This window comes from Lolium perenne, chromosome 1, assembly GCF_019359855.2.
Source record: "Lolium perenne isolate Kyuss_39 chromosome 1, Kyuss_2.0, whole genome shotgun sequence".
NCBI lineage: Eukaryota > Viridiplantae > Streptophyta > Magnoliopsida > Poales > Poaceae > Lolium > Lolium perenne.
Window position 1 is genome coordinate 11,162,749 of NC_067244.2, and position 17,989 is coordinate 11,180,737.

A 17,989-nucleotide genomic window follows, 5' to 3' on the forward strand; every position below is an offset into this window, starting at 1 on the left:
CACGCACTCGTGACTCGTGACTCGCGCGGGCGTGGATGTGCTATGCGTGTTAGCAACGTGACATGCGCGGCTAGCTCGAATTTTTTTTTTTTTTTTTTTTTTTTACACAGGCTAGCTCCATATATTAATACGACCGAGTAGTACCATTTAATTTGGGATCTTATTAACCTGCAGCGCGCCCGTTCGTATCCGCCTTAATTCCTCCTCCACTCCATCCACCAATCCGACGGACCAACTAACCAATTCATTAATTAATGCACTTACCAAGAATTGCTGGGTTCAAACCTGAATATACTACTAGCTAATTCATGCATGCACTCAACGTATTTTTGATACTACTACTACGTACTACTAAACACTAATACTGCTACTGAAAAGTCGTAACGTACCAAATTCATTCATTCTCCATATATGCTCACCACCTTAACCCTATACGGGGCACGTGAGTGTACATGTATAGTATACTTTATCTAGACCTTTTTTGTGTGAATAGGACGTACACACTGGTATTAAAACAAACATCCAAAGATTCCCACAGCCAGACAAAATCCTCCAAGACTACACCATACCCACAAGCATCTCGACGACGCCGTCGACATGGGGTCGAAGCCGGGGAGACATTAATTATTGCACGAGGCGCCGCCACCACCACCACCTGAGCGCCGCCGCTACAAACAAAAACCCTAAAGACGGCGAACGAAACACCAAAAACTGGAAAATGGAGCCCTCCAGCCGACACAATCCGCGTTCCGCCACACCTCCATGGCCCGAAGCCCACATTTGCTATCTCCAGCGACATGCATCATATAAACGACGCGGGTGGATGCATGCCCATGTTTGCAATACATCACGTGTATCTACGGGTTTCCCACTTCCCTAGGTCATCACGTGTCTATTCATCGGGCGGTCTTCCCACCCTCAATGTCGTCGTGAGGGGTTCTCAACAAAGAACATGCACCCTAACAAGGTCTTTCATTTGGCTCGAGGTTTCCCTTCCGCGTCGTCTCGGTTTGCGTTCAACTTCTCATATATAGCCTATTTGTGTGTGACATGAACATCATGCCGGTGCATGTGTCGTGGTATCGACTCCGATATAGGTCCTCCGACACCATCAACCCACCACCGTATCTTCACTCGAGGTGTAAATGACTTTAATTGTGTTTGGTGTATGTATACCCCCCAAGTTCATGCGGTGGTATTCCCACCTTCGGTGCCGCGAGGTTCTAAACAAAGCATGCACCTAGCTAGAATCTAGCATTCTGGCTGGAAGTTTTTCTAGCTATGGGAGTCTTCTTGTTTGTGTTCGACTCCGCTGTAGGTCCTCCGCCGCCGTCAACGGACCGACGCTTCACTCAAGGTATGCACGCCAACACTAGAATCCTCGCCATCCCACCAAGTCGACTCGTCGCCGTCTCAACGGAATTTGTCCTAGCTGAGACCTTTGCAAGAACAATCTTTTAAAGTTTAAAGCTATCTCCAACGACATGCATAATATAGATGACGTGGGTGGAAGTATGGCCACATTGCAATTCATCACATGTTATGATAGGTACTTGTTCAAATCCATGTTGTTGTAGGTAGACGATAAGAGATCAAATGTGGTGGATGCATGTTGCAAATAGAGCTAGCTAGCACATCAAGGCATATAAACTTCTGTTTAGAACACACCATGAGGCCAGCTTTTGAATTTCTAGGCGAGCTTGAACCCCACCAACGTGGTTAACTGCATGTCGTGGAGGAGGTACCCGCCGAGTTCTCAAAGAAAGTGCTGCGATAGCACCGCCCGTAAGTCAATGTGGTCATGGCTTGTTGGCGAGCTTCTCATCATCGTCGGCATCCTCGATTAGCTCATATTCAGACCTAACGACAATATTCGGCCCGAAGGGTATGTCCCGCCAAGGATGCCACTCACCATGAATCTCTCGAGCCAATTAGATCACACGAATTAAGTTTCCGTGGATCGTTCCGTTAAACTCGATTCGAGCCGTCCATTTGGGCTGAATCCGACGACCGAGGCGGGAGAGCCTCGTATCAGGTCCCGAGAGAGACTCACACACACTAATTGCCCAGCCAACCTACTAACCTCACACTAATTGCGTTCCCTCCATCAAAAAAAAAAATTGCGTTCCCAGGATTCATTCCCCACTCTGTTCCTCTCCCCGACGCCTCCTCTCCCTGATCCATCTCGCCGCCGGCACAACTCCCTCCGCCGCCTCCCTCTCGCCGCGGCCCCTCCCTCCCTCCCTCCCTCCCTCGCCGGTCACCCTCCACCGCTCCCCTAACTCCTCACCGCAGCGCCGACCCGCCCCCCCTGGACGAGTACCCAACGGAAGAGGATGCTCGCGCGCGGGGATCCCGGTCATGGCCGCCGGCCATGCCTGCGGTGTGGGGCTCCTGGTCGTGGCCGCCGTCCTTGCTCGCCCGCGGGGCTCCATCAGGTGGAGGCCGTCCGAGCAACAAGGACAGCAAGGCCGGCCAGGCCGTGTGGCTCTCGGCGCCGCGCCGCCGGACGCCGGCAGGGCGGGGTCGACGGACCAAGGCCTGGTGTGGTGGTGACCTGACCAGGGTGCTGCAGCCGGCGACCACCTCCCCTGTTCTTCTCCCCACGCCGGCGGCAACATCCCTGGATTGGACCTGCTGCTCCCCGACGCCCGCGCGCCATCCACCTCTCTGTCCCGCTGCTGCCTCTCCCAGTGAGCATTCTTCCAAATCCCCTTGCTATCTATCACGTTGAGTGAAATACTCTTTGTTGGTTACAAATAATCTTCCTTCACCTAACTTCTCATGGATGTATTCAGAGATTTGCCTCACATGTGCGTATTAGTCTGCAGTTTTATGTCCGTTGCACAATTGACGATTTGGGTCAGTTGTTCTTGCATAACTGTGTGATATGGTCAGTGCATAGTGGGATTTGATTAGCCAACAGTGGGTTGATCATAGATTTTTCTGCAGGACACGGCTATGTTTCTCACTACTCAATCTAATTCTTTACCTGATATGATGCCATACTAGACTGCTCATATTAATCTTGTATCTCCATCAAGTTGTCATACTACACGTGTATGTCACCCAGTAGTTTGTGCATTCTGGTTAGGCCTTGTTTAGAATAACAGCTTCAGATAAATTTAGATAATTTAACCAGCTATCTCTAACATTAATAAGAAGAAAAGAAGCTCTACAGTTTAAAATTTGTGCTTATCATCAGAGTTTAAGCCGCCTTGTGATCTCCTTGAAGAACCAATAGCCTTTTTTAACTGAAAATTGTATGCACTCTGTTTTGTTTACAGTATCTGTCCTTATTTGGTTTCTAGTTGAATGGGTTACTTGTGTAAGCCCAACGTTTTGAGCATGGGCAGCGAGCTCTCTGTTTTTTTCCGGAAAATTCAATGTCTCTGCTCTACTCTGAAATTTTCAATCTTTGTTTTTGGTTACCAGGAACGCTCGGACCGGCCGAACACGAGAAGAGCAAACCGGCGGTGGATTTCTTGTCGTTGGCTGACCTGCGAGATCATCACCGCGCGAGCTGCACTCCCACTACCCCTGGAGCACCTCCTCGGTTAGCGCCTGCAGCAGCCATGATGTCAACGGCATGGCGCCCAAGCACCAACACCACCACTAGCAGCGGCCCAGGCTGGAAGGCCCTCCTCCACGGCTTCGATCTTTCCCGCGTTTGAGCTCACATGCCCCATGGTGAGCTCCTGATCTCTGGTCCTCGGCACGAAGAAAGCAAGCTATTTTCTTGCTCTGGCTCGTGTTTGCGCTAATGCAAACATGGAGACTAGTTTCGGTTAAATGTCCTTGATTTACTGGATTTTGTGGTTGCTTGGTAAGGTGAGTTAAATAATTGTCCTTCAATGCTTGCAGTTGCACATTTCCTTGTGTGGAAGAGCAAGCGAACGAAATTGATCTTTGTAGCTTTGCAATCAGTATTTGTATTTGTTCCAACTTAATGTCTGATTGATGTATTCAGGACTGTATTTCAACTTGGGCTCTTCAATAAAGATTTGCCTAGTAGTTAACACGTTTCAAACTCTATGATTAATATTTCCTTCACCTGTGACTCTAACTGTAGGATTAATTGTTGTTCGCAGTATTACTTGTTTCTATGTGTCAGTGAGATCATATCATTTCTAACTTCGCTATGGAGTGGAATTATGGACATGAATAGGTGTTCTTGCTATACAAGGCTTCATTTTTGTCCTTTCCTTTTGGAGCAAGTTGTTTATTAGGATTTACTAGTTTCTTGAGCTGGGCTCAGAACTTCGTGGGACAGTTCGTTATCATGTGATGAAGATTAACTAACCAATAGTACAAATTGGCCAGGGCAGAAAGCCTAATCCTATAGCTACACATGCATCAGAAATTTTAAGTTGCACTATTTGCATTCAACTAATTTATCTTTTTAACATCAAAAGTCTTGTGAACAAATTTCAGTTTCATCTATTTACAGTATATGTGGCTCAGTTTCAAGTGGGCGCGCTTAGACAACGAAGCACCAATGTGACCTGCTGCTGCCGGTGTGGGCTCTGGTGGTGCTGCTGTTGGCCGTGGCCTCCTACGGCCAGCGCACGGTGATTGGTTTGGCTGGCATCATATCCCAGGCCTCGACTACCTACTAACTTTGCTACACCCCCTGCCTGGTGAGTTCCTCGGGTATCCTTCTTCCTCTTCTACATGCTCCTGGATGTGTTTGTGAATCAAGCGCCATGTTCATTGCAAGCTAAAATTTGAACTTCTAGGGTTCCATGTCCACTGCATGTTCTTTCATGAAGCTGTGGAGATTCTGTGGTATCACGGCCGTTAGGCCGTGGCAATTCCGTGCTCCGCTTTGTGTGATTTGGTACATAATTTTCTAATTATACTCCTTTATGCAATTTTGTGCTCCGTATAATAGATTAATTGCACTCATTTCTCCTATGCTGCCTCGAATTTGCCCATGGATAGTAGCAAACCGGCATGCATCCTACATCTTCTGAACAAGAGTTACGCATCATTCTTATTGTTTTCAAATTGCATCAAGAGCTCTGATTGCTTTGCCTAATGGCATTCCTGGTATTTGCACCATTAGTGGCTTACTTTGATGTAGGTTCTTCAATTTGTGCTTCTGATGGGTGATGGCATGCATGGCTGAGCTATTCCGTTGTTCAAAATTGTGCCTTATTTTGGCTTATTTGTTTCAGGTTGTTGACACCAAGGCTGCGTTGGGTGGTGAAGGTCAAGGACCTGTTGCAAGAGGCAAATGGTCATCTACAACAGCAGGTTAGCAGGGTTTTCAAATCAATGCAATTTGCGTGGGAGAGGGTAGGAGGATGTACTAACCACTGATTAATTTGTTTCAGGTTGGTGCTAGAGGTCTATGGCATGAGTTTGATATGCTCCTGCTTCCTGCGCTCAATTTGTTCCGTAGTTGTTTTATGTGTTTCAATGGTTTAGTTGTATTGTTGGCTTTAATTCAGGCTATGGTTTGTTCCTTCATAAACAGTTGCTTCCATTCTATGCAAATAGCGGTAATAAGTTTGTCATCACAAACAACATGTCAAATACACTTTGTAAATTTTGAGCCTTTACCACTATGCTGTTTAAGCTTTGTTTTTACACTTCATATTTTTAGATTGTGCTCACTTCTCTAAAAAGAAGGCTAGTTGTTGACTCAGCATAAGAGTGTACTAATTAAGAACTTTCGGACTGACAACAAATTTTTATTAAGATGCATATATTTTTGATGTTTTTTGATGTACACGTTATGGAACAGAAAGCATCATTATCGTTTGTGCTTCTGTATGTGTGTTGGTAAATGGTACCTCGCTTGTCTGCACACTATATATCTATTTGGGTCAGTATATTTGTTTGGAAGTAAAAAAATGCATGCCGGATAGGTAAATCTATTAGTTATTGCTAAACATGTGATATACCGAGCTAGTTACTAATAGAATATGTCACAAAAACTGAATTTTTTCTACACTTGTCAGGCATCACCTAGCTTGTTCCCTTTGGGGTCTACCCAGCTGCACATGGACAATGGTACGCCTTACACGACTGCCGGTGCTGGTGGAAACAAGGATTTCAGGTAATTTCTGTTGCCTTCTCCGCAAACTCCTTGTATGTTTACTTTTTTGTCTAGTCCGAGAAAATGTTTCGGGTTATAGAGTAATAAACCTGAAGCATTCTGTTTCAGTACAGTGAGGAAAACTCCTTTCTCTTTCATTCTAGAAAAGTCCACTATGTGCAAATGGTCAAATGCCATATGAGTTTCCGTCCTCCACATATGTGGATAAAAATTCAGCATTTGTTCGAAATGGTTGGTTCTACTAATTTAGGGCTCAGTTGTGTGGTTCCATGATTAGGATCTGGTCAAAGGCAATTTGGCTTATCGTTGTGTGATGATCTCGAATATATAGTTAACACTGTCAATCAGTGCCTATTGATGTTTGAGACATGTTAGCCTGTGGCATGTGTAGATGTTAATATGGTGTATAAGTAAACCTGAGTAGGATATATTTACCAAAGGAGGGTGTGAGTTATATCTCCAAAAAAAGATTGGGAGTATTAGGTACATTGATGCGACAACAATGTTGCACCACATGTTGGATTTATTTTTGGCAGGGCTAGACATACGGTGCAAACGAAGGCTCAGTTCATTGTTGAACCGTTGTCTTTGAGTAACCTGGAGCTTAGGAGCTTAGGTTCTAGCTTAGATGGGTTCAAAGGTTGCTTCCTTAGTTGCTGCCAACGGATCCTGCTGCGTTTGCCTATGAACGATGTGGGCTATTGGCTTGATGAATAAGGAGATCTTTTTGACTTTTTCTTGCCACCCTCCAAATCATTTAACCAAATTTCTTGTATGTGTGTGCTACGGCTTTAAGGCAAAGACTAGCACAGATACCCGTGCGTTGCTACGGAGTCGACACACACCTAAAAAACAAAATACAATTGACCAATTCCCTTCGTCCTCCCACCATCGTGAGGCATCTCTATTTTTCTGCTCGATGACACCATTCGACACTCAGACGTCGTCTAGGTCTAGACCGATCGGCACGCCGCCCGGTTCGAGGCTTCTAAAATAGACTGATCTCTAGAGCGACGTGTAGCATAGTGTTAGATAAAAAACAAAAAAAACTTGTACATGCACGATAAGTGCCAATAATGACACGAAGGCCACATGTAGGCAATTTATCAAAAAATTATCTACATAAATAATAAAACCCAAATTAAAGTTTGAATTACTCTCGTAACAATTTTATTAATTTTATAATTTTCACGTCAATTTTAAAACCACAGCTTTCAAAGTCCAGCCTGATGCATATATAAGCTGATGATAGATAGGCAAATACTTTGCGTTGGCTTTCCCTAGCAAAAGTGGGGATCGGGCAAATTAAATTAGTTCATCCATTTCCGTTGACAAAAAAGCCAGCGCCTTGAGGCTTGAGCACCTGTGGGCGAGCGCATGCACGCGTCGGCAGTTGATTGGCAAATATTTCGTCGTCCACCTCTCTCCTATTTTTCTCCAATTGCTCTTATCATGAGCTGACCAACGGGCGCTCCGTAATCCCGCGCTTGCTCCTGCCCGAGCGGTGCGGTGCCGGCAGCCGCGCTCTGCTCCGGTCCCGGCCGGCGCTCGCCAGCCTTCCGTCCGTTTGTTTTCTTCTCCCCTCCCATCGCTCGCTCCAATTACTTCCATCTCTCGCCGTACCCAGCACTACGCTTTCTCAAGCTTTTTATTTTCTAAATCCGGCCACCAATCAATCATTCGATCCGCCACAGCCCTGAGGCTTGCTGTGTAATCAGCATGTTAATTTCTGAGGCTGCTTGCTGATATTCCTGGAGCACATTCGCTAGTATATAAACAGGAGGGATTTCATCTAAAAGCACGAGGTGGGACTATTGAATACCGAATATCCTTAATTCATTTATTGGCAGTCTTACGATAGACGTAGCAGGCCCACTGCTTTTGGCTAACTCTAGCTTAGTCCTGTGATGGATGGCCCATAGTTCCGGTCGCGCAATGGCCCATCAATTTCGCTTCGTAGGAGTTGCACTACGAGAGCAAGAAAAAGCTACGGACGACTTAACGGTGGCACTGCTGTAATTACACTAAGAAATATGGGCAATTCTAAAACGGACGAAAAAAGGGGGAGAAACCTTACTTCCTTTATTAGTAGGTAAAGAAGAAAATACCCAAGACAAGACCCCTGGGGTTACCGAGTTGTTCGTTACATGCTTATGTGATATTTTTTCGATTCCTGTAATGTAATGTTTGCATCTGCAGTATTCATTTTCGACCCTGCATTTTCTGACTTCAAGTGAACATGTGAGTTGAATGCGTATATATTTAATCACCGCAAGGGCTGTGCTTTACGCATATATATGTATTTGGTGTGATTAGAATGTCCAAAAACAGTAAAGGTCGTGCCAATTTTTTTCCTAAAACCCTCTTGCTAATTAACCTACGCATGGTTAGCTTAACTAAGCTAGGCTTAGTGGTCCTATGCGTGTATTTGGTTGCATCAGCTAGGCTGTGACCTTGGTCCTAGAACGAATCAAGACTGAATGCACCAGTCGGAGTATGCAAAGAAAAGCATTCTAGTTAGGTGACGCTGGACACTTTTTGTTTTGTTTTTGTTTTGTTTCCGTAGCTAGCCAATGGAGCAGTATTTTTTTAGATCGTGAGCAAATCTATTGTATGAACGGCGGAATGTATAGATAGATAAATGGAATGCCATGCCCCGATGAAAACATTTGTGCTGACAGGAATGAAATGGTATCAATCAATGCATTCACGTGACTCATGGGAGCAAATCAAAGAATGAGATGGATCAATCAATGCATTTGCGTGACAGCATCCTACTCAGTGAGCATATCCTTCCAAATCCCCTTGCTATCTATCATGTTCAGTGAAAATACTCTCCGTGGGTTACAAACAATCTCCGTTCACCTAACTTCTCATGGATGTATTCAGATTTGCCTCAGATGCGTATTGCTCTGCAGTTTTATGCCCGTTGAACAATTGATGATTTGGGTTAGTTGTTCTTGCATAGTTGTTTGCTTGGACAGTGTGATATGGTTAGTGGACGGTGGGGTATGATTAGCGGACAGTGGGTTGACCTTGCTTTTTTTTTTGTAGGACACGGCTATTTCTCACTAGTCAGTATAATTATTTACCTGATATGATGCCATACTAGACTGCTCATATTAATCTTGTATCTTCAGGAAGTGCATACTGCACGTGTATGTCACCCTCCCAGTAGTTTATGCATGCTGGTTAGGCCTTATTTAGAATAACAGGTTCAGATAATTTAACCACCTATCTCCAACATTAAGAAGAAAAGAAGCTCTACAGTTTAAAATTTGTACTAATCATCGGAGTTTAAGCCGCCTTGTGATCTCCTTGAAGAACCAATAGCCTTTTTAAACTGAAAATTGTATGCACTCTGTTTTGCTTACAGTAGTACATCTCTGTCCTTATTTCGTTCCTAGTTGAATGGGTCACTTGTGTAACCCCAACGTTTTGACCATTGGCAGCAAGCTCTCTGCTTTTTCCTGAAAATTCAAGGGCTCTGCTCTGCTCTGAAATTTTCAATCTTTGTTTTTGGTTACCAGGAACGCTTGGACACGGAGAAGAGTAGAGCTGCGGTGGACTACTTGGCGTTGGCTGACTTGTGGGAGCACTTCGCTGAGAGCAGCGCCTATGGCCTCGCCGTGCTTGTCCGCCTCCTCGGCCATGTCCTACCTCTCCGCCATCCAGCTATACACAGCCACCAGCCTCACCATCTCCAGGTAATCAAATGGTTCTAGTACTGAGCATTTTCTTGCTGCAAACTTCAGAATTCGATTCGAAACCTACCACTGGTTTGTTGATCCTTGCCTGGAAACTCATGCGCAGTAGGAGCATGGGGAGCGAAACGGATTCCTTCACTCAATTAGAAACTTGTCATCTTATCATGTAAACAACTCAATTCTTTTTTCCTTCACTCAATTATTCTTGTCTGAAGCAATTACTTACTAGTCGTTTTGGTTTTCACCAAGGTTTCCTTACTAACTTATTGCAGATACCCGTGGCTGCGGTTTATGGCTCGGCATCAACATAGGCGGTGGATGAACCCCTGGAGCCAACCTTCCACTTGTCTCTCGCGCCGAAGTAGAGACTGGTGGTGATCTCTCTTGGCAGCGGATGAGGGGCGCTGCTGGTGCCGCTAGAGAGAACACTGTCATCCTCGCATCCTGTTGATTGGCATCAACTATGGCGATGAGGTAATCCCACTCTCTTCAACCTTACTGATTTCCTATGCATGGTTGCTGCAAATGGTGATCTGTTGTGTGTTCTTGCCAAATGCAAGGAATAGGCTAGGAGAGAGCAGGGTTTGCGTAAGATACCTTTCTAGGAAAATTCGGTGTCTTGAGGCCTGTCTAGATGTATGTACATGTTTGCACAATGTTCAAATTATACACATGTTTTCTCTAATTTGCATTAGCCGTCTAGACAACTAGTGACTTTTGTGTTGTCACCTGTGCCCCTTCATATTTCATTGTGATGTGATCGTTTTATAATTGTACCTCATTCATGTTGTCTTGGGTAGAGGGTTAAGCCCCTTTATTCTGGTACATGTTGAACTACTTATTCCTGCTTAGAAAATATCATTATTGCGCTGTTCCTTTTCTTTTGTTGTTTTAAGTTATTTGCAAAATTTGGAACTTGCGCTGATGTGTTTCTTGTTAACCTAAGAAGTGGTATTAATATGAACACAAACTCAAACCATTCAAAACCATTGAACTCAGTGTCTCTGCTTAGAATAAAATATCTTATTCGTTCAGTTCCTTTTCTGTTTCTGATTTCAATTTTGACAATTTGTAGGTAGCGGTGGTGTTTTCTTTTTAACATGAGAAATGCTAACTGTTAAACTGGGCATCTCTACTTTTCTTGCATGGAAATAATTCTGGCACGTTCCTTCGATGATTCCGATTGAGCTTTATTATACTATACTTGAAGGTTTCTGTAATCTTTTCTCGTCTACCTGTGAAGTGCTTTCTAATATGAAGGCAAACTCAGAACATTGAAAACTGTTAAACCGAGCGCATCCACTTCTAATCTTATTTGGCTTGAAGTCTATTTTTTGTGCAATTGGTGTACATGCAGTATTGGCTTAAAGTACATGTTGATGCAACAGAAATGAATACGCAGCCAGGCACTGTACCTTGCATATCTGAGTATTGGTCATATATTGAAATGTACCGCTCTTTTGTGAAATGGTTAGAGATTGAGTTTGGGAATCACGAGCTGGTTGGGAGCTGTCTTTTCAGATTTGTATTGGGAACATATGACAACCTCTAAAAGAAGGGTAACCAATCTAACTCAAATCCTATTTTATATTCAGGTTAACGTTAGAATTCATGACTTTTTTTTTACCTTGTTGGTAGCAACCACATTATTGGTTCGTTTTTTTTGCCTAATTGTTTTTTTAGTTTCCCTGATTACTATCATAATTTGGTTTCGTCTGTCACGATTAACCCACTGATATTTTCTTGTCCATCATGTTATATACTAGTAGCTCAAATGGCACATGGCTTGATTGTAACGAGTATTCCAAGAAGTGATATTTCCATCTTGTTTTCTCTTCCTTTTATTGGTCACAAAAACCAATTAATAGAGAAAAAGTAAGGCTGGTGTATTAACGAGTTGATAACCGTCTAGATGCATACGATTTTTTTAAGCATGAAGTGTGAAACTATTGATGTGGTCAATCTTAAAATCCCGAGCTATATTTGCCACTGTATTTATGCCTCATGAGGCTCCTTAGCTGAAACGTCAATTATCTTGTCGTGGTTGATGTATTGAGCATCCCCCGAGCATCAATGATATTGGCGATGGGGATATTCCTGTTAGTTATATGAAACTTTACAAGCTCCTTAGCTGAAACGTCAATTATCTTGTCGTGGTTGATGTATTGAGCATCCCCCGAGCATCAATGATATTGGCGATGGGGATATTCCTGTTAGTTATATGAAACTTTACAAGCTCCTTAGCTGAAACGTCAATTATCTTGTCCTTGTTGATATATTAAGCATTCCCTGTTGTTCAATGTTATTCAAGGTGCCGAATTTCTCTGCTATATGAAACTTCACTTGATTTGGTATATGGATATCAATGTGCTCATGAGAAACAACTAGTCTCTTCGCAAGCTCAGACTTGTTTTTCGTGGACTTTCTTAGCTTTGATATAAGTGGGTTCTAATACACATTGGTTGTGCTCGAAAGGCAGTTATGAATCAGAAAGAATTCTGACCTGTCCCTTCTCTGATTCCGATTGAGCTTTGTTACTATACTTGGAGGTTTATGTAATGTTTTACATGAGCAGTTCTTACTGATAGGAAAGCAGTCTCACAACATTCTAAATTGTTAAACTATGCGCCTCCACTTCTAATCTTATTCGGGTTGAAGTCCATTTCTTTGTTACACTTTTGTTCATGGTTTGACACTTCTAATTTCGGCGAAAGCTTTTCTCTGCTTATTCCTAAGATAATACGGTCCTCTTTTTAACCTTTCTTGCTGTGCACATGCTTTTCAGTATCTTCTCATCTTGAGTTTACCTTTTTTGTTTCCTTTGGATTATGTGTTGTTTTACCTTTTCTTCCTCAAATTGCCAACCAGCTTGGTTAGGTTTGAGCTTACGGTGATTGCTAGCTAAAATTTAAAAGCTTTTGGCTCTTTTTTTTCTCTAATGAAGTCAAGCTTTTCAAAAGCTATGTTTCATGTTACTGTAACCTTTCTGCAGTTTTTGTATTGGGTTACCACCCTATAGATACTTTTTGATAATCAGATCCTCCCTTTTTTCCATGAAAACTCAACGTTCAAAAAAGTGTACGCGCAGGCGCACTTAAGCGGGGATTATAGCGAAGTAGTGGAATACCGCTTCGTTTCAGGCTTGGGCGGGAGGTTAAGCGCTGAGTGCGATTAAGTGTTGTGATTAGGCGATGAGCATCACCTAAGCGCGCGGAAGCGGGCAGAAGCGAAGGAAAGCGCAGTGTTGAGCGTCCATGGTCGCCGGCGGCAAAGCGAAAAATTGAGGGTAGGTGGGAGGGACAAGTAGAATATATGGTTCCTGGGCACCCCAATGGACCATTCCCCCGCACACGAGATACAAAGAGAGATAGGGGAGAGAAGCGGCGGCGGCACACCCTTGCTGCTCCGCCGGTGACGCTGCGCCTCCAGTGCCCTCCACCTCCTCCTCTAGGCCAGTGGGATGTCTACTCCCCTCCTCCAAGCAGGCTGCCCGTCCCGCTCATCCCCTCTTTGCCCAGGCCCCCGAGGCCCAGATCGAGGTCGACCTCGTCTCCGCTGTCCCCGTCATGCCTCGGCCCTCAGGTACTCCTTCACGTGTATGTACTACTGGCGTGCTGCTCTGTCCTGTGTGTATGTGCTGCATTGTTGTCATGGTTTTAAAGGCATCGCCTAAGCGACGCTTAAGCGTCCGAGCATTCCAGGAGGGCAAGGCGTCGTCGTCGCCTTTGTGTTCTGTCCAAGGTGTCCAGAGGTGTCTCTGAGGCGTCCAAAGGCGTCGCCTAGGCGCAAAAATGACCGCTTTTACCATCCTCAGATATGTACGCAACTTTCGTTCAATTTTTGCGTACTTTGGGCGGGAAACGAAATTTTTGGCGGGAGGGAAAACTGGAATCTGGCTGGCTGGGAGGGAAAGATGCCATCTAAAGGGAAAAGAGAGGTGAACTGACCAGGAAAAAATATCTGGAGACTGCTGTAGATGAATCGATCTATTAAGATTTGGGCTGCTGCTTGCTAGCCCGCTCGTGTATGTGCTGCTAGGTTACTATTAGCACATAGTGTCAAGTGGTGTGAAGGTGCTTTGGTTCCCGAGGAAGGTTAGCCTCCAGATTTTTGAAGCCCGTCTTGGTCGCTCACATATGTCCGTGATTGATTTATGTTACTTTTATTTCCCGTTTATGGATGAATGGCTAGGCGGTAGAGAGAAGCATGCTATGTGTGGAAGCGGGAAAATCTGTTTTCACTCGATTAGAAACTTGTCGGCTTATCATGTATACAACTTGTTTCTTTTTTCTTTCATAGTTCTCTGCTTAGCATTCATAGGCGGTGATGAAATTATCATTCTTGTTTGAATCAACTACGTACTAGTCTTTTCCGGCTTCACTAAGGTTTCCTTAATAACTTATTGCAGCTACCCATGGCTGCGGCTTCTAGCTCAACATCGACATCAGCAGTGGATGCACCCCTGGAGCCAGCCTTGCAGTATTTGTCTGTCGTGCCAAAGTATACCGGTAGTGATCTCTCTTGGCAACAGATGATGGGTGCTGCTGGTGCCGCCAGAGAGAACATCGTCGTGTTCATGGCCTGCTGCTGGGCATCAACTATGGCTATGAGGTAATTCCACTCTCTTCAACCCTTCTGGTTTCATATTCATGGTTGGTGCAGATGGTGATCTGTTGTGTGTTCTTGCCAAATGCAAGGAATAGGCTATGAGAAAGCAGAAAATTTGTTGTTTTCTGGATGTATGTACACGTTTGCACGATTCAGATTCTGCACATGTTTTCTCTGATTTGCAGCAGCCGTGTAGACAACTAGTGGCCTTTGTGTTGTCACCTGTACCCCTTCATGTTTCATTGTGATGTGATCGTCTTATAATTGTATCTTCGTTCATGTTGTCTTGCATAGAGGGTTAAGCCCCCTTATACGGGTACATGTTTTGCTCTGTTTATTTACAATGGCGAGCCTCTGCTATGCTTCTTAGTTACTCATGTCGTCGATTCTTTGCAGGATTTTCTCTGGTTCTGCATAAAGATTATTACTACCAAAATTATGTCTTGTCTTCTTTCCTCGACTTCCCAGGCATAATCTTTGAACCTATGTTTTTCTTGACTAAACAAAAAGAAGGAAAATGCTTCACTTGGGTACATGTTTTGCTCTGGTTTGTACAAGGGAGAGTGTATGTTTTGCAAACAGCTTCTCCCTCTTATTTTCTTGTTGTGGAAGATTCTTTGCAAGATTTTATCGGTTTCAGTGTGAAGATTTTTGCTACCAAGATCTGTCTTGTCTCTGCTTCCCTGGTTAAGTGTGAAGATTTATCTGGCTCATGGCGAAGATTATTACTACCAAATCCTGTATTGTCTTGTTTAGTCGCCTTCCCAGGCATAAATTTGGAATGCTGTTTTCTTAGGATAAATAAAAATAAGTAAAATGCTCTTTGTTCTGACCAAGTGAACACCACACTTCCTTTCCGTTCCTCTATAATACACAATGTTGCTTTTTATTTGCTTCTGCCATGTATATCAACTTGCATAGTGACTTTTGCATACTAGTTAAGTACTTCAGTTTCCTGAATTTAAGTCCTTAGTAAAGAATGCAGATCATTTCTACATGATGGTAGTGGCACTGGATCAATTTTCAGTAACATTTCTACATGTTTGTTTGATCCGGATGTAGTTCATATACTGCGATTTCATCCGATTTCAGAGCAGTTGTTCACCCACTATAGGCTGGTTCATTTGTTGCAGTCGCTTAAACAATAAAAAAAAGTAGTGCTATTGTCTCACAGTTTGTTTGCTCTGAATGTGTTAGTAGGTACTACTAGCTAACTATGCATGGACCGTTTTTATTCTTCTTCAGATTAGAGTATGTTTGCGTTGCCGTGGCGTATCAACTGCTTATTTAGCTACTCATTTGCCATTATGTTTTAAAATTTGATCGGGGAATGTTATGCGTCGGGTTAACTTTTAGAGCGACATGTATTATTGTCTTATGGGGTTAATAAATAAGCTTTGATTGGCTTGTTTATGGATTAGTGTTCTAACATGCGGCTTCCAAGTACTAGCCTATAGTATTTGTTAATTGAACATATATTATACTAATAGTATAGGATACCGTAGGATCAGCCCAGATAGCCGAGGGTATTGTTGGGAGTAAAACACTTTAGGCATTTCACTTCATCGCTATTTTTGGCTTGGAGGCGTCAGCATTTTAATGTACTACACTGCATTTACTCTTGTTGTGGTGCAGCAGCTGCTTATGGCATACATTAACATCCATTCTAACTTGGATGGTGACTTTATCTCGACTGCCTTATATTTATGCTATACCGGGTCCCTTTTACTTCCTACCATGGATAGCAATTTGCATAATGACTTTTGTATACGATTTAGTATTGCTGTTTTATGAATTCGAATAATCGGTAAAGACTAAAGAGCATTTGTACACAATGCATGTCAGTAGCATTGGTTACATTTTAAGTGTTACGAGTTGGTAAAATTTAATAGAATTTCTTACTATTCTCGCTATTAGCCAGTTGGATTCCATTTTGAGTTCAAATACTCTGCATCTGTTACAAGTTGATAAAAAGGCTGTGCTTATTGACCCAACAGTTCAATGTATGACACTTATTTGCAAGTGGATATTTGGATGTGTGGGTTTTCATAAGTATCTCATCATCTCTAATGTCTGTTTTCCCCTAAATTTTTGTGTACCGGGTTATGGAAGGTTTAGATGATTTTCATTGCTCAAACTCTTCATTTATTTCAATAACAATTGCTTTCTCTGATATGCAGTTGGCCAATGAATTTTTGGATACAGAGGAAATTTAGAGGTTAAGGGATCTGAAACATCTTGGTTAGTATTCTTCTCACACTTAAATGTTGGAATATTGCCATACTATATTGCTGGGAGTGTCAGAATTCCAAATGGAATCCCATATCTTATATTCGTTTATCCTAGTTAAGAAAATTTAAATGATCATTAATGTAGTTTCATCTCAGAAAACTATTTCCTTAGGTGCAGCTACAGTTTGTATTCGATCAAACTGGTTGTTAGTCACATAGCCTCTTCAATCTATGGAAGCTATTTATTTTACCAGACAGGTTTCATGCCTATAGTCACCTAGCCTCTTCATCCCCGTTTTATGGCCGCTCCGTCAGCCAGATCGCCCCAGAACTATACGCCTGCGTTCCTAAGAGGCGTCGGAAGGCAACGTTTCTCACTGTTTAATTATAACTCAGTTTGTGATTAGTAAATTCAATTGCGACCAGATCGTTTCTCATTGTTTAATTGTAGTGTGTATATATGTAACTTGTACTCTTTTATGCGTCTGCTCTAGAGATTTCTGTAGTATGGTTAGAGCGTCAGCTTTATACATTTCTGGAAACCCGTGTGTAGTTTGCATGCTTATTTGGCGCCTATAATTTACAGGCAAAACTTAAGTCCATTGAGTCTTAGCTTTATGAGGCTCTGAGCTCTAATGATGCTAGATCAATAGTTGGGTCTGGATCGTCTTCTGTCATTTCAACCCCAAAGATGATAGAATCAACCGCCGATTTAGCAAAGAGGTATTGAAGAGGAGTTGGCAAAGAGGGATGCCCTTATCGAGGTATTGATACTTTATGGGATTATATTTTTCATCACTATGTATTATTTGTCCGCCTAAATGCAAGCAAATCTGAGTTTTTTTGGTTGAGCATATGCTTATGTTATTAAAAAGTTACCTTTAATGTTCGGGTCTTTCACTAATTTAGTTGTCTTTGGACTTCTATTTACCAGCTTTTTTGCAATTTTTTATTGGTCAAACTGGTCGTTCTGCGTGCAACGAGCGCACTCTCCACATACTGTCGATTTCAAATGCATCTGCATGGAGCTTAGGTGTTTCCATCCTACCTGGACAATGTGCAAATTCAGAAGCAGGGCAATGTCTCTGGACATTGTTGGCTGGTTGTGTTTCATGCTCCCGTTCATAATAAAGCTACATTGTACATCATAATTTTCATAAAGTTATACTTATTTACCATGGGCCTGGTTTCTGTACTCATATCATGAGACCTGGTAGCTTAATGTTTTTAGCTCTCTCTTTGATCATCTACCCCCTGCTAAATTTTAGAGACCCATCTGCATCCTGTTCCATTCATTCTAGCAATATATTTGTAATTTCAGAAGAGTTCTGTTCACTTGTCAAACTGGTCTTGCATATCCATTTTGTTGTTGTTTT

At 43.0% G+C, this 17,989-nt stretch overlaps 1 protein-coding gene across 11 annotated transcripts in view; it reads left to right on the forward strand.

The window, feature by feature from the left end:
- Positions 1-2,156: 2,156 nt before the first annotated feature.
- LOC127326015 (uncharacterized) overlaps positions 2,157-17,989 on the forward strand; it is a 50,441-nt gene continuing 34,608 nt past the window's right edge. For 3 of the 11 annotated variants that reach the window (XM_071826116.1, XM_071826111.1, XM_071826119.1), the window contains exons 1-12: positions 2,157-2,693; positions 3,436-3,690; positions 4,451-4,640; positions 4,740-4,840; positions 5,181-5,259; positions 5,970-6,067; positions 9,598-9,774; positions 9,881-9,940; positions 10,047-10,248; positions 14,183-14,385; positions 16,563-16,623; positions 17,200-17,377. In XM_071826116.1, coding sequence (XP_071682217.1) covers positions 4,746-4,840; positions 5,181-5,259; positions 5,970-6,067; positions 9,598-9,774; positions 9,881-9,940; positions 10,047-10,152 — 615 coding nt within the window. In that variant the 5' untranslated portion in view covers positions 2,157-2,693; positions 3,436-3,690; positions 4,451-4,640; positions 4,740-4,745 and the 3' untranslated portion in view covers positions 10,153-10,248; positions 14,183-14,385; positions 16,563-16,623; positions 17,200-17,377. Of the gene's footprint in view, positions 2,694-3,435; positions 3,691-4,450; positions 4,641-4,739; positions 4,841-5,180; positions 5,260-5,969; positions 6,068-9,597; positions 9,775-9,880; positions 9,941-10,046; positions 10,249-10,849; positions 11,124-11,162; positions 11,334-14,182; positions 14,386-16,562; positions 16,624-17,199; positions 17,378-17,547; positions 17,716-17,989 lie in introns of those variants that run through there. The other 8 variants (XM_071826108.1, XM_071826110.1, XM_071826115.1 and 5 more) reach the window with 7 other exon arrangements.